This window comes from Macaca nemestrina, chromosome 1, assembly GCF_043159975.1.
Source record: "Macaca nemestrina isolate mMacNem1 chromosome 1, mMacNem.hap1, whole genome shotgun sequence".
In the NCBI taxonomy this organism is placed as follows: domain Eukaryota; kingdom Metazoa; phylum Chordata; class Mammalia; order Primates; family Cercopithecidae; genus Macaca; species Macaca nemestrina.
Window position 1 is genome coordinate 5,959,985 of NC_092125.1, and position 16,862 is coordinate 5,976,846.

A 16,862-nucleotide genomic window follows, 5' to 3' on the forward strand; every position below is an offset into this window, starting at 1 on the left:
CAGAGTGAAAGAATGAAATTAAAAATAGAAAATCACTAGAGAAAAACAACAAAATCAAAAGTTGGGTCTTTGAAAAGATGAATAAAATTGATAAGACTCTATACAAGTTAACTAAGAAAAAAAAAGAGAAAATACCAATTAGATTCTATCATGTACTAAGATCAGAAGTGAAAACGGGGCTATCACTACTGATCCCATGAACATTAAAAGGATAATAAAGAAATGTTTAAAAAACAGGATAACAAAGAAATACTATGAACAACTCCATGATCATGAATTTAGTCACTTAGATGAAACGCACCATTTCTTTATAAGACACAATCCATGAAAACTCACAGAGGGAAGAATAATCTGAATAAACCTATATTTATCAAGAAAATTAAATCAACAATTAGCAACCTTTCAAAACAGAAAGCACCAGGTCCAGATAAGTTCACTAGTGAATTGTACCAAATATTTAAGAAAGAAATTATACCAATTATCTATAACGTATTTCATAAAATTCAAGAGGAAGTATTTGCTAACTTATTTTATGAGGCCAGCATTAACCTAATACCCAAACCAAGTGAAAACAAGTGGAAAATTACAGATCGATATCTCTAATGAACGTAGATGAAAAAATCCTCAACAAAATACTGGCAAATCAAATCCAACAATGTAAAAAAGAATTCTACACCAGGATAAAGTAAGACTTATTCTAATTACACAACATTGGTTCGACATTTGAGGATCAGTTAATGTCACATCAACAATGTAGAGAAGAAAAATCATAATTTTAACCGTAGATGCAGGAAAAGCATTTGACAAAATGCGGCAGCCATCTATGATAAACACAGATGGTCCCTCAGTTGCGATGGTTTGACTTATGATTTTTTTGACTTTATTATGCTGCAAAAGCAATATGCATTCAGTAGAAACCATAATTCAAGTTTCAAATTTTGATATTTTCCCAAGCTAGCAATATGCAGTATAATATTCTCTCATGATGCTGGGCAGCAGCAGTGGCAGTGAGCTGTAGCTCCCAGTTAGCCGTGCAATCACAGGCGTAAACAACCAATATTCTATAGTATATTAAATGCATTTTCAATTTACAATGAGTTTATCACGACACAATCCCATTGTAAGTCGAGAGGCATCTATACTCTCAGTAACTAGGAATAGAGGGAAACACTCTTAACTTGATAAAGAACATCTACAAATAACCTATAGCTAACATACCTTATGGTAAGAAAGCAGTTTCCCACTAAGATCAAGAACAAGGTAAAGATGGCCCCTCTCACAACCATTCAACATCATTCCAAAAGTCTTAGCTAATGCAATAAGACAATTAAAAAAAATAAAATCTGGCTGGGCACATTTACTAAAGCCTATAATCTCAACACCTTGGGAAGCCTACGTAGGAGGACTGTTTGAGCCCAGGAGTTCAAGACCAGCCTGGGCAACATGATGAGACCTCAACTCTACAAAAAGTAATAATAATAAAACAATAGCCAAGCATGATGGTGTGCATCTGTGGTCCCAGCCACCAGGGAGGCTGGGGTAGGAGGATCACTTGAGCCCAGGATGTCAAGGCTACAGTGAGCCATGATCATGCCACTGCACTCCAGCCTGTACAATAGAGCAAGACCCTATCTCAAAACAATTAATTAGAAAAATAAATGAAAAATGTAAAAAACACAAAATCTAAACATATTGGAAAGGAGAAAATAACACTGTCTTTGTTTGCGGATAATATGCTTGTTGATGAGGAAATCCCAAAGAATCAACAAAAAATGCTGGACCTAATAAGTGACTTATACCAAGGTTGCAGAATACAAGGTCAATACACAAAGTCAATTGTTTTCTTCTATATTAGCAATAAATCATTGGAATTTGAAATTAAATACATAATACCATTTACACTAAAAAATGAAATAGGTAGCTGGGCACAGTTCCTCATGCCTGTAATCCCAGCACTTTAGGAGGCCGAGGCGGGTGGAACATGAGGTCAGGAGTTCGAGACCAACCTGGCTAACGTAGTGAAACCCCATCTCTACTAAAAATACAAAAATTAGCCAGGTGTAGTGGCGCATGCCTGTAGTCCCAGCTACTCAGGAGGCTGAGGCAGAAGAATTGTTTGAACCCAGGAGGCAGAGGTTGTAGTGAGCCGAGACTGCACCATTGCACTCCAGCCTGGATGACAGAGCGAGACTGTGTCTCAAAAATAAAATAAAATAAAATAAAATAAAATAAAATAGGTATAAATCTCACAAAATTTGTAGAAGATCTATTTGAGGAAAACCATAACACTGATTAAAGTAATCAAAGAAGATCTAAGTAAATAGAGATATTCCATGTTCATGGATAGGAATATTCAATAGTATCAAAATGCCAGTTATTCCCAACTTGATCAATAGATCCAACACAATTCCAATCCAAATCCTATTTTATGGATATCAACAAACTGATTCTAAAGTTTACAGGGAGACAAAAAAGTCCCAGAATACTCATCACAATATTGAAGAAGAATAAAATTGGAGTCCTGATATTACCCAACTTCAAGACTTAATATAAAGCTACAGTAATCAAGATAGAGTGATACTGGCAAAAGAATTGACAAGTAAATCAATGGAACAGGATAGCCCAGAAACAGACCCCAAAATATGGACAACTGTCCTTCAAACATGATCTAAATGTAAAATAAACAATTATAAAATACCTAGAAGAAGAAAGGAGAAAATATAGTGAACTTGGATTTGGTAATAAATTTTTAAATGCAAAGTTAAAAGTACAATCTATGAAAGAAAAAATTGGTAAGTTAAACTTCATTAAAATTAAAAATTTCTGCTCATTGAAAGACACTGTTAAGAGAAGTAAATGCCAAGTCAAAGACTGGGAGAAAATACTTGAAAAAGACATATCTGATAAAGGATTGGCATCCAAAATACAACAAGAATTGTTAAAACTCAACAATAAAAAAACGAACAACCTGATTTTAAAAATGGGTGAATGACCTGAACAGACACCTCACTCAAAGACGTGATATAGGTGGAATATAGGCACATGAAAAGATGCTCAGCGTCATTTGTGATCAGGAAATTGAAACTAAAACAGCAATGAAGTTCCACTACACATCTATTAGAACAGCTAAACTCTAAAACACTGACAACACCAAATGCTAATGAGGATATGGAGAACAATGAGAACTCTTGGACACAGGAAGGGGAACATCACAAACCGGGGCCTGTTGTGGGGTGGGGGGTGAGGGGAGGGATAGCATTAGGAGAAATACCTAATGTAAATGACGAGTTAATGGGTGCAGCACACCAACATGGCACATGTATACATATGTAACAAACCTGCACGTTTTGCACATGTACCCTAGAGCATAAAGTAAAATTTTAAAAATTGAAAAAAAAAAAGACCGGTTCAAGATCTCTCTCTCCCATAAAAACATTCCCAAAGACATTAGCTTTTCCTAACTTTCTTCTCTTATTATAATTATAGCTTATACCAAGAAGTAAAGGCCTATACTATATTCTCTAATGTGCTGCTTATGGTGTTAATAGGGAATAGTTCTGTCTTCCCAAGTAGATGGTAAATACATTCTGCTTTATATCTTTCAAGTTTTATCCACAACATCTTAGGGATTAATAGAGCCTTGTTAATGAAATAGTTCCTAGGATATTATTTCAGCTTTACTGGTAATCCAAGACCACCTGTATATTAATGACTGTGTCCTCCAAGAACAGGAAATTACATGTTAAGATCAGAAATTCCCTGGTAAAATCAGGAGAGTGAAACATCTAAAGCCTCCTTAAGTTACATACTGGCCTTGCATCATCTTAAAATGTCAACAATATAATACATAATATCATACACTATATGTAAAAACATGATACAAGAGATATCAGTAATTCCTATAAAAATATTGTACAATCTAATACACTGAAACTAGAAAGAAAGAAAGAGGGAGAGAAAGAAAAGAAGTAAAACACGACATACTTTGGGGAGATGAAAAGGCTCTATTAGCATTAATGACATTAGTAAACTGCACACAGTTGAGCATATAACCCTCTAGTGTCACAAGCTATATATGATGTGTTTGGTTTCTTGATCACTACTGTCAGTACCCTATGAACCATTCTCATTCAAAGTCAAAGTAAGAGCCCTAATACTGACAGTGGAGAAGAACTGGTCTTGCCAGTTTAGAATCCCTGATTATTGTACCCCTGCCCCAATAGGTTGACAAGTGCGGGAGAATGATTGCTATTTGTATTCTAAAGCATTTGCCATTTGCTGGGTTACAGCAAGTGGGGTGAGAAGGAAAACTTCTGAAATATGAGAGCATATTATGAAATCATTAGACATAGTAATGAACTACTGCGAAATCAAGCAATCAGAAATGGTATGGTCAAGAGCATCATTCCCAAGTCTGACAAGCTCTTGTGACACATCAGTCTCTCAATCATGTAAGAATAGCAATTGTCAATGCCTTGCTACAAACATGAAGATTTATAGTAGCAAATTTGTATACAATGTATAGTTAATATAAGCTTTAATTTATTTAGTTTTAAATTCTTAATGAGAAACTTACCTTGCAGAACTTAACTTCTGCCTCTAAATGATGAATATATTGAGACTGGTCATTAATAATAGGAACAAGGTTGTGCATAGTAGGCATATTGGTTTCCTCATGTTCTAATGACCTCTATGACAAAAATAAATAAATAAATACATACATACATACATACATACATAATTTTTAAAAAGCAAATTAAGCATGTTTGGATTTAGCAAAGAATCAGTTGTTACCTTCTCCATACTCAATTGTGCATTGATGTGATATAAACATATAATTGATCGCAATGTAGCTTACAGTCTTGATATAGTTCGGATGCTTATCCCCCACAAACCTCATGTTGAAATGCAGCCCCCAGCATTGGAGGTGGGGCCTGGTGGGAGGTGTTTAGGTCATGATGAATGGATGAATACCTCGGTGCTGGTGCTATCCTCATGATAATGGGTTCTTGCTCTGAGTTTTGGTGAGATCTGGTTGTTTAAAAGAATGTGACACCTCTCCTCACTTCTTGCTCTGGCTCTCACCACATGAAAAGCCTGTTCCCCTTCTACCTTCCACCATGACTGAAAGTTTCCTGAGGCCCTCACTAGAATGAGATGCCAGTCCCACACTTCCCATACAGCCTGCAGAATCCTGAGGCCCTCACCAGAATGAGATGCCAGTCCCACACTTCCTATACAGCCTGCAGAACCATGAGCTGATTAAACCTCTTTTTCAAATAAATGACCCAGCCTCAGGTATTTATTTATAGCAACACGAGAATGGACTAACACAAATACTTGCTTCTCTATCCTATAAATTCCACAAATACACAAGATTCACGGACGTGAATATCATTTTGTTTTTTAAGATGGATGGTGAAAGTGGTTATAAAAAGCACATATAGTGAATGGAAAAATGCTGGGGTAGCAGTAGTATAACTGGCTTGGAATGAACGATTTTAACAAATTGGAAAAACAACATTCCATTCAGTAATGCTGAGATACAAGGGACAACTCTCTCCAAGAAACTGCCATGGAAGAGGATTTGCTAGCTAAAACTGCAGCAGCTCCGTGAGGGAGAGATTCTTTAGGAACTCTTTGATGCCAAGCCTGTGTCAATGCGATAAAATTCCATCTCAAAAAGGATACATTAGCAAAACATAGTTTTCGATTTTTGACTCTAGTATTGAAGGCAATTCAAGCGTATGCCGCTCTGGAGCATAGAACCTCCAGGAGTAGAGCCCTGAAGTAGTTTGACTACTTTTTTCGTTGAGGGGTCCAACGAAGAGATTTCAAAAAAAACACTAATGTTATTTTAGCTCTGTAGCATTCCTGGAACTTACTGCTAATGTATATCTTACCTTATCTTAAAGTGACTGTGATATAGTTTGTAAAATCATATACACATCACATGATTTTTTTTTAAAAGGATGAGGAAATCAGGAAAAGGGAAAACAAGGGTCACCCAGTTAAACAAACCCAGAGGAAAGCTTGAAATGAGACACAGTGTCTGTTTCTCAGCTGTTCTCTTTCTCAGCACAGCAGAAATTTTAAACGATAACCAAGCACCAGCTACCATGGCAGAATAAAATAAAATAGAGCTCTGCTTTTTGGTGTATTGAAGATATTTAAAAACCAAAGTAACTCTAATTAAATGAATTATCTGTCATGAGTAGAAATCAAACAATTAGAATCATCCTCCATTAATAGAAATAGGTTCAGAAGGTAAGCAAATATAAATTACTACTATGAGTATACAGCAGGAAGTCAATGTGAAAAATAAAAAGCTCAAGCTAATATTGTATGAAAAACGTTCACCTGAAATCATTTGTGTCTACTTTAAAGGGCTTTAGTTTGGATATCTACATTTTAAGACAGTAAGTAATAACTTCTTTTCCATCTCAATAGTGCCTCAGTTTTACTCTCAATATATGCATGTATTTCTAATACGTTATACTGGCTATGAAAGTGCATTCTAAGGGTATAATCTTAAAAAGCTAATTATTACTATTATGGTTTATAATTATTACATGTAGGCTATATACATTTAGAGTCTAAGTTCCATTCTTTTACACAGCTCCATATAAATAGACTTGTATATTTTAAAGTGTACTCTGTATGTACTAAACTGATTCTCTTAATGAAGGTCTTCCAGCCTGCCTGGATTCAATAAGCTCCATAATATCACTTGCTCATGCTTTAAAAAATGAATAAGCATGTCTGAGTATTCAACAGAAAAAGCAACTGCATCTAGGTAGACTTAAAAGCATTCCACCAGTGTGTGCTTAAGAGCATGCTAGAAACCAGACGTCAATAGTAATAAATTCATTAAATAATGAGATGTTTTATTAAAATTATAAAATCTATATCTATAAATATTGAATATGCATATGAAGTACATTTCTCTAAAGTTGGAATTAAGCTTAAAAGTTTGTGTCAGCCTGGAATGAAGTGTTCTTATGGGAGTGATATTCTGACATTTCAGTGGTGAAGAAAAGAAAGTAACATGTCTCCATACTTTTCAGCATATAGGCATTGTATTGAACTATAAAACACATTGAAAATGCGAGGTTGCTGCTCTGACATGTTATGTTTGTGTAACACTTCATAGGTTTCTAAAGAATTTTAAGTATGTAATCTTATCTTGTTATTCCAAAAACTCCGTGAGACAGGCACAATATCCTAGAGAGTATGTGATAGATCTTAGATAGAACTAAGCCCTTGACTATTATTTTGGCCACTTAAATCTGGTTCAGAGTTCTTTCACTCACATCTATCTCAGCCTTTAGCATATAAAATGCTTTAATCAGGAATAATATACTCTGTCAAAGCAATAAAAAACAGCCTCAGAAGAAATACAGCACCACTTCTTATATATCATACAATTTTATAACCATATATTTTAACACATAGAACATTACATATTAAAACATATTATTTTGAGGCCGGGTGCGGTGGCTCATGCCTGTAATCCCAGTACTTTGGAAGGCCGAGGCAGGTGGATTACCTGAGGTTCAGAGTTTGAGACCAGCCTAGCCAATACGGTGAAACCCCATCTCTACTAAAAATACAAAAAATTAGCCTGGTGTGGTAGTGCACATCTGTAATCCCAACTACTAGGGAGGCTGAGGCAGGAGAATCACTTGAACCGGGGAGGCAGAGGTTGTAGTGAGCCAAGATCATGCCACTGTACTCCAGCCTGAGCGACAGAATGAGACTCCATCTCAAAAAAATTAATTAATTAAAAACAAAATGTATTATTTTGACATTCAAAATTTTAAAATATTACAAAGGTGGGCTACAATTATAATTAAGTAACTTCTAAAAATGATGGATGATAGATATGGCCCTCTAAAAAAGAAATTACTAAAATCATTAGTTTATCTTTTACATATATTCTCCTTTGACTTATATAATTTATATTAATTTATTATATATTATATATTTGTATTACATATTTTGCTAACAGTTGCAAAATAAATTCTCCCAACTATTCCCTTGCTCCCATTTTCCAAGTGAATAATAAATTAAAAATATCAAGATTCCCTCTGCCATGGAAATCTATTTTTTCAGCCAAAATCATCAGAGGGAAAAGAATTACTTTTAATGTTTTTCACTATTAGCATGCCATGCTTAAATTCTTTCTGCAACATGTACTACAAAATGACACAGTACACTAAAACATAGGAATGCTTTGTCAAGTTGGAAAAGCTGATACTTACCAAAGGGGACATTTTTCTTCTTGATGGAGATACTTCACTTTCCTTATCTGCTTGTCGGCGCAACAAATCTTTGAGCTGATTAACTATAGAGCAAAAGCAGAGGGGTTATTAACCTTATTTGAGATCCATGGTTTCTTACCACCCATCCATCTTTCCAACTAATAAAAATTGCTGAAATATATATTATCTATCAAGAATTCTGCTATCAACTGGGGATACAAAGACCAACATCAGAAAAAAAAAAAAAAGAATTTCTACCCCTTAAGTGCTAAGAATCTAGCAATGAAGAGAGAGACACTGATATAAAATAAGTTTGTATGTAGACCTAGAGCTGTGCACTGTGCTACAAGAAGAGGAAGCACCTAATTGTGCTTGTTTTCACAGAGGAGATAACACTGCAAGGACGAACAGGAAGGAGTTCACCAAGCAGAAAAGGATAAGAAAAATTCCAATTAGAAGGCACTGCACATGTCAAAGCATAAAAGCATAGCGAGGAGGTCATTATAACTAGAATATGAGTTGTGAGATGGATGATTAACATGAGAAGTACACAAAGATGAGCCAAAGAGGCAGGTTGGAGCTATCTTAGGAAAACACTGTTATTTTGTAACTAAGAATTTCGGACTTTCGCCTATAGGCATTGGGAAGTCAAAGAAAAAAAGATTAAGCAAGGGAATTAAATTATCTGATTTGTGTTTCAGGAATAACATCATAGCAGCAGAACGAAGAATGAAAGGACTTATTATTCTACGGAGTTTAAAAAATTCACTATGCATCATTCAGGCTAGGACTGACTTTCATACTCACCAGCATGGCTCTGTTGTAATTCGGGCCAGGCTGTCCTGGCATCCTCATTTCCCACACTGGTGCTAAAAGAAAGATTTGGTGCATCTCCTCCAATAGTGACATCACCTTCTTTCAGGGCACATTTCAGTTGGTGAATGCTTCTACTGGCACGTTCTGCAAGAACAACCTGATGAAAGTTAGGACCAATGAAATCTGGGTGACCAAATGGACACTTGCTCAAGAAGGCAGTTTTTAAAGGTGAAATCATTATTTCTCGTACTTTATGGAAAAAACGCAGAGTTCTGTTTCTAGCTTGCTGAGGGATGTGCCAGAGATGGTGAGAGAAGATTAACTTCATGGTGTAGAGGTAGGACTTGATGATCTCTAAGGTCCCTATCACTGTCGCAGTTGATTTCACTACATATAGCACCACCAGCAAGGAGTATTAAATGATAGAACTCTTCCCACCAGCTCCCATTAAACGATAACTTGCTAAGGGAAGTGCTCTCCTTCCCCTCATGCCTGACTCCTCTACCAACCTGGAGACAGAGGAGGACGGGAGGAGCAGTGGGGATGTGGGAAGAGCCAGCAAGAGGGACTGCATCACACCCAGTTCCAACCTAGGGAAACCTCATTGTCCCTGGGGACAGGAAATTCCTCCCCCACCAAGAAACATCCACATGTCTGGCTTAGTTTTGATCAAAATTTGCATAGCTGAAGTGCTTAGAGTGGCAGCCCCGGTAGTACAGCTCTTCTGATATACTGCTGGCTAACCACATCTCATAGATTCTTGGTTAGCGCAACTGACCACCCCTACAACACACAAAAACTGTCTAAAATGAAGCATTTTTAAGGTATATTACTGTGATAGTTCATCTCTAAAAACAGCCTCCAAGGGGTTGCAGTGAGCCGAGATCACACCACTGCACTCCAGCCTGGCAATAGAGCGAGACTCTGTTTCAAAAAAAAAAAAAATAGCCTCCAAGGAACCCAGCCTCATTCCCTTGTTGTCTTCTGATCTGAAACTGACGGGGCCCGTAATCTGCATTAACCAATAGAATGCAATAAAAGTCACACCATGTCAGACCCAGGCCTCGTCTTTAAAAGGACTGGCAGCTCCTGCTTCCTCTTGGAATGTTTGCTTTTGGGAGCCCTATGTAAGATACCTGGCTACCCTGCTGGAGAGACCTGGGAAGAGCATACGTGGAGAGGAAACGAGAGGCCCTGAGACCCCGTGAAGAAAGAGAAAAGCCCTCCCCGCACGCACCCCGCGGCCCCCACTCCGACAGCCCAGTCCTCCAGAGGACTCTAGCACCAGAGGCCCTCTAACTGCAATGGCACGAAAGAGACCTGATTCATTACCAATCATGCAGGAAAATATATTCATAAACATCTATTCTGTAGGACCTTGAAAAGTAGTTTCCATTTTCTCCAAGTGCATTGATTTCAAAGTTTGGAACAGAAACAAAAGCAATATTAGTACTTAATAGAAAAAAAAAATCTCCATGTTACACAATATCTAAAACAGTTTCTTTACTTACAGCAACTCATTTTCTACTTTGATAAAAGAAAACATGTATCTCAGGTCAGGGTTCGACAATGAAATTCTATTACTCAACTCCACAAGAGACACAGTTAATTTATCACCATATTTTTCTCCATACCAATCCTATGTCCACACAGATCTTTCTTTGAAATGAATTTGGTGCTGATTACTAATGAAGACTGGCCTCCTCTGACTCATCGTGAGTTTAAGGAAGTTCAGATAAGACACATTCCTGGTTTTGGGAATATATGAAACCGTGACAATTTTACAATAACTTAGTATTAGAAAATAGAGTAGAAAAGAGATTTGGTCATGCAAAAGGAAAATCAAGTGTTACACGATAAGCAATTCAGTTCATGTAGCTTCAGATTTATGCCCTTAAATCCACGAATAAAACACTTATCTTTATTGAATCTATTAGAAAGGACAGAGACAGTTTGACTAACATAAAAATGTATACCAGGTAAAAGTATTGCACCGTTGGTGATTATGGATGAAACAGGAGTGTGGCATCACCATGAGGAAGCAAAAAAAAAAAGGAACTATGCAACCATGAAGTGAATGCTTAGTCTCAGAGATCGGAAGCTTAAAGAAAAGTACAGAGTAAAACCTAAAGAGAAAGAAAAGAAGGATCCCAGCGCGTTAAAGGAAAGAGAAGTTCCCCAACACCCTTCCTGCTTATTTTTCCAATATAATACACAGCTGGGCCCACCTTACCACATCCTCGTTGATACCAACTTTATCAACTTTTCCATAAAAGTCAAATTGGACTTAGTGCAGTCAATGATGGACTGTCTGTATGCCAAGTGTATCCCTTGGATAACTGATTGTGTAATGGCTGAAATTGAGAAATTGGGGCAGAAGTATTGAGTGGCTCTAAGGATCGCCAAGGATCCAAGATTTGAACGATTACCATGAACACACAAAGGAACCTATGCACATGACTGCCTAGTACAGAGAGTAACTCAGCCTAAGTGTGTAAGTGTTACATTGTGCCCACAGTTCACTGGGACTTTTTTTTTTTTCTTGAGAGGGAGTTTCACTCTTGCTGCCCAGGCTGGAGTGCAGTGGTGCAATCTCAGCTCACCACAACCTCAAGCGATTCTCCTGCCTCAGCCTCCCGAGTACCTGGGATTACAGGCACCTGTCACCACACCCGACTAATTTTGCATTTTTTTGGTAGAGACGGGGTTTCTCCATGTTGGTCAGGCTGGTCTCAAACTCCCAACCTCAGGTGATCCGCCCATCTCAGCCTCCAAAAGTGTTGGGATTACAGGCATAAGCCACCACGCCCGGTGACCGGGACCTTAAAAAGAAGAATCCATAAGATTCCTGGAATTCCTATTATGTATATTTCCTTTCTTTTTTTTTTTTTTTTTGTTTTTGAGAGGGGGTCTCACTGTTGTCCCCAGGCTGGAGTGATCTTGGCTCACTGTAACCTCCACCGCCCAGGTTCAAGCGATTTTCCTGCGTTAGCCTCCCGAGTAGCTGGGATTACAGGCACCTGCCACCACACCCAGCTAATTTTTGTATTTTTAGCAGAGACGGGGTTTCACCATGTTGGCCATGCTGGTCTTGAATTCCTGACCTCAGGTTATCCGCCCACCCTGGCCTCCCAAAGTGCTGGGATTATAAGAGTGAGCCACCGTGCCCAGCCTAGGGCAGCATTTTAAGGGCACTTTTCATTCCTTTTCTAATATTCTTGTTTAATCTTTTAGAATTTATAACATTCAAAGACTACATGTTAAATTGTACTATGAACACAATATTATGTGAAATAATGAACTATTGAATTCAACAACTATCCCAAAGAAAAGTGATACAAAAGGCTTTAAGGTTGTTTGTTTGCAACTACTGACTTCAGAGGTACTAGAGACAGAGAGGAAAAGCAGGAATTTGCAAGAACTGTGCCCTAAAACTAAAACTACAGAGTTGACATTTTAAAGTCACTTCAGCGCTACATTTCAAAACATGCTAAGTGCTTTTCAAATATATAACAAAGCAACATAATTATATACTGTAACAGATAAACCCAGTTAATCTGAAGAAGAATAACACTCAGATGATTCAGGACAGATGAAAATCCCATGGCTCTTCAACTGGAGCCATTGCAACTGAAGCCCCCATAACCCTTACTAAGAGCACTACTCCCCAGATGCAGTTATCTGCTCCGTACATTTAAGGAAACCAGATTAGACAGAAGGTTCCAGTTATCGTTTCCTATCCAATTGCTAATGGGACACAGTTTTATCTGTTTCTAACCAAGAGAGAGAACACGCTCATTTCCTCTTCTCTCCTGAGAGGAGAGTAAGGGTATTTCACGATGAATGCATCCTGATTTCTTTTCCCCAGCACCAACCAGGAACTGACTATAAACTTAACTATGACTATAGACACAAACAGGACCCCTGAGTCCTACAGATCACATGAAAGTAAGTGCAAGTAAATAATATTTCTGCTAATGCACTATCCAAACATCAATCAGTACAATGAGCACTTAAACGGTACCTGAGCTAATGGCTGCTGGCTAATTTCAGTCTGTCTTGTCCATTTTCTTTTTTCTTTTTTTTTTTTTTGAGACAGAGTTTCACTCTTGTTGCCCAGGCTGGAGTGCAATGGCACAATCTCGGCTCACTGCAACCTCCGCCTCCCAGGTTCAATGGATTCTCCTGCCTCAGACTCCCGAGTAGCTGGGATTACAGGCATGCACCACCACACCGGGGTAATTTTGTATTTTTGGTAGAGACAGGGTTTCTCCATGTTGGTCAGGCTGGTCTCAAACTCCTGACCTCAGGTGATCCGTCCGCCTCAGCCTCCCAAAGTGCTGGGATTACAGACGTGAGCCACCCTGCCTGGCCTGTCTTGTCCATTTTCTTAGTAGAGTTTCCCTACTTCCTATGTTCTAACTCTTAGTTCACCATTGGGCCTCTCTTCATCAAGATGTTTTTGAACAAAATGCAAGTACATTTCAGTCTAGGACGAATCACCACTTATATACACACTGTGAATTATTAATTTCTTCATTCTCCATCTGTCCTGGGGGATGTGAAAGAGATTGCCCTGGTGACAGGGAGGGGGGACCACTCCCTGCGAAGCGCCCAGCTGTCTCTGAGAAAATATGCAATGAACTATTCCTCCCTAGGCCGAGACACGAGATGCACTGCAGCTCCCAGTACAAGCTTAGATTAGGGCAGACACGCAGAAAAATGAAACCACAGTGAGATAAGAGATACATATGTCTGTCCACACTTGACTGGGCCTCAGCCTAGTTCAGAAGATTGCTGTCACTGTTTATGAAGGAACCAACAAGTAGCACTACCAAGATATAAACAGCAGAAGCAAAAAATCAGACAAAGTCAGCTTTGTGAAAGGCAATTACAACTGTGAAAGAGATTACAAGTACTATGTAGAATTTTTTTTTGTTTAAATCTCAAAGAAAATACTATCCTAAGACTCTGATATCTGAAAATATGCTGAAGTGCTTGGCGCCAGGGGTAAAAGATAATCTGATAAAGAATGTAAACATCTTAAGAAAGCAACATCTGGAAGATCATTAAAGATATATGGGTGGTGGCAAATCCAGGAGATTGGCTATATGCATTCTGAGGGATCCACCTGGTATTTCTTTGGCACCAGCGGGGAGGACTGATGCACCTGTCACTTTCCAGTGATAAAAGAAGTAAACCTAGCTAGGCTGGCAAAGAACATAGGTAGAATCACCAGCAAATACAATCTGTATATCCTTACTTGTAATTACTGTAAAGTAGGATTCTTGCAGAGCAAGGTCTACGAGCAAAACCTGTACTTCTAGATCATGATTTCTCAACCTCAGCACTATTGACATTTTGGACGTGATAATTCTCTGTTGGAAGGGGCTGTGTTGTGTCAGTTTAATAGCATCCCTGGCTTCTGCCTACTAGAGGCCAGCAGCACTCATCTCCACCCCCAATTGTGACAATAAAAAAAAAAATCAATAAAACGAGATCAATTAAACAAGACAGTTTTCAAGTCAATGAAACAAGATCAATAAAACAAGAGTTTTCAGTGTTGAGGGGAGACTTGCTATCACACTGACCACATTACTACATTGTAAGTGTTGCCGCCTCTTGATGGAAAATGAGCGTGACAGTGAGCTATTCTGCCACAGGAGCGCTGGTAGGGAGGGCACAGCCTGAGACCGACAGTGCCGCGATGGGACACACCTGATCCGGTGTCAGGAATAGATGTTACATCCATCAGAAGCTAGAGCTCAGAATTCATATTTAGCTTAATTTTGTTTCAGGGCCTAAAAGCAATATTTGCCCTCAGGCCATCCCTTTAAGTATCCAGTGGGCTTTTTTGAAGTTCCGCCATCATCAGGGTCGCTTTAGGCAGTGCACAAGGGCATTTCTAGCTACCTTGTCTACTTTTGGACTCTGAGAAGAGTTATCATCAAGTAAAACGGTGAAAACCTTAGCACAAACTGGCAATATCTTGGGATGTCTTTAAACATCCCAAGAGAGAATATTATTACTCCCCATATCTCAACAGTTTGAAAAAAACTTACCCTATTCCTATTTCTGACAAAGAACATGCAAAAGTACCCTTATAATCTCCTAACACTGAAACATAGCTTTGATTTAGATTATTCCAGGGATAACTATTTACTTGTAGAACATTCCTTTCTTTTCTGATTGCTAAATCCTGTCTTTTGTCAATTTTATCTCATCAGTAGTAGGAAAGAAAACTTGAGATTGTACTTTTAAGTTCTAGTAAAATAAAAGATCATAAAGTTAAAAGTACTAAGAAAAGCCACATGAGGCCAGGTACAATGGCTCAGGCCTGTAATCCCAGCACTTTGGGAGGCCAAGACAGGTGGATCACTTGAGGCCAGGAGTTCGAGACCATCCTGGGCAACATGGTAAAACCCTGTGTCTACTAAAAATGAAAAAAATTAGCCAGGCGTGGTGGTGGCACCTGTAATCACAGCTACTTGGGAGGCTGAGGCAGGAGAATTGCTTGAACTCAGGAGGCAGAAGTTGCAGTGAACCAAGATCACGTCACTGCACTCCAGCTTGGGCAACAGAATAAGACCCTGTCTCAAAAGAAAAAAAAAGCCGGGCACCGTGGCTCATGCCTATAATCCCAGCACTTTGGGAGGCCAAGGCAGGTGGATCACCTGAGGTTGGAAGCTTCGAGACCAGCCTGACCAACATGGAGAAACCCCATCTCTACTAAAAATACAAAATTAGCCGAGCGTGTTGGCACGTGCCTGTAACCCAGCTACTGGGGAGGCTGAGGCAGGAGAATCGCTTGAAACCGGGAGGTGGAGGTTGTGGTAAGCCGAGATTAAAAAAAAAAGAGAGAGAGAGAAAAGCCACATGAGTATATAAAACAAAAAATGAATATGTGTAATTTGAATTTTATTGGCAAAAAACCCCTCATGTTTATGTATATATATTCATATATAGTGTTTATGGCAAACAATATTTAAAAATCCAGAAAACATTTGAGAAAAACAAAAAAGAAGAAAAAAGAAATACAAGTTTTTTGAGAAAACACGAACATTTATTTGAGTTACACACGTTTTCTTAAGACAGCCAGATGATATCACTGCTGGCGAATACACTGACCAAATTGTTGGCCAGTAAGACTAACACAGCCCTTCTACAATTGTGAGCCACTTTGCAGGATTTGGATAGATGTGCTAATTATATACAAGAAAAACATAGAAAGTCAACCTTATCTTTGGTTTTCTTGAACTACATCAATTCATAAAGATAAAGCCCATCCCCGAGATTGTATATTCTCTTCCATATTCATCCGCTCACTTTCTGTGTACCTGGTTCAACTCCTTACTCTCATTTCCATAAGACAAAAACACAGCCCTTATCATTCATCTGATCCAACCAAGTGCTGAAGGGAAGAACATTAATGATCAAAGCGTCAGAGAGTGGTGTCTAAAGGGGAGTCAGGCTCTGGGTGTGTTTCGCTTGGCTTCCTTCTTGGAAGAAAAGAGGGAGGAAAAGAGGGAAAAAGAGAGAAGAAAAAAAAAAAGGAAGCAAAGAGGGAGGGAGCAAGAAAGAAACTGAAATGTTTTGAGAAAAAGCAGAAATTGCCCAATTTGGCCATAAGCCTCATCATTTCTCTAATGTCTTGCACTGACTCCATCATACCTTTTGATCATTTGCTTGGCACCTAAAGGCAATAATTCTCACATCCAGTCCAAACTTTTCATTTTACAGATGAGGAAATGGGAATCCAAGAACAGTTGCTTTCACTTGCCT

General features: G+C 38.5%; 1 protein-coding gene and 1 pseudogene across 22 annotated transcripts in view; one reads left to right on the forward strand and one right to left on the reverse strand.

Annotated features, from left to right (window-relative positions):
• LOC105474671 (SHH signaling and ciliogenesis regulator SDCCAG8) overlaps positions 1 to 16,862 on the reverse strand; it is a 253,094-nt gene that overhangs the window by 230,990 nt on the left and 5,242 nt on the right. For 19 of the 22 annotated variants that reach the window (XR_011607733.1, XR_011607735.1, XR_011607744.1 and 16 more), the window contains exons 2-4: positions 9,072 to 9,237; positions 8,265 to 8,347; positions 4,577 to 4,690 (exon numbers count right to left, since the gene is read on the reverse strand). Coding sequence is in view for 16 of the 22 variants with exons in the window: in XM_071069480.1 (XP_070925581.1) it covers positions 4,577 to 4,690; positions 8,265 to 8,347; positions 9,072 to 9,237 (363 nt within the window). In the remaining 6 variants the exon portion in view is untranslated. The remainder of the gene's footprint in view (positions 1 to 4,576; positions 4,691 to 8,264; positions 8,348 to 9,071; positions 9,238 to 16,862) is intronic. The other 3 variants (XM_071069534.1, XM_071069513.1, XM_071069508.1) reach the window with 1 other exon arrangement.
• Positions 11,090 to 12,323, forward strand: LOC139357025 (rRNA-processing protein FCF1 homolog; annotated as a pseudogene).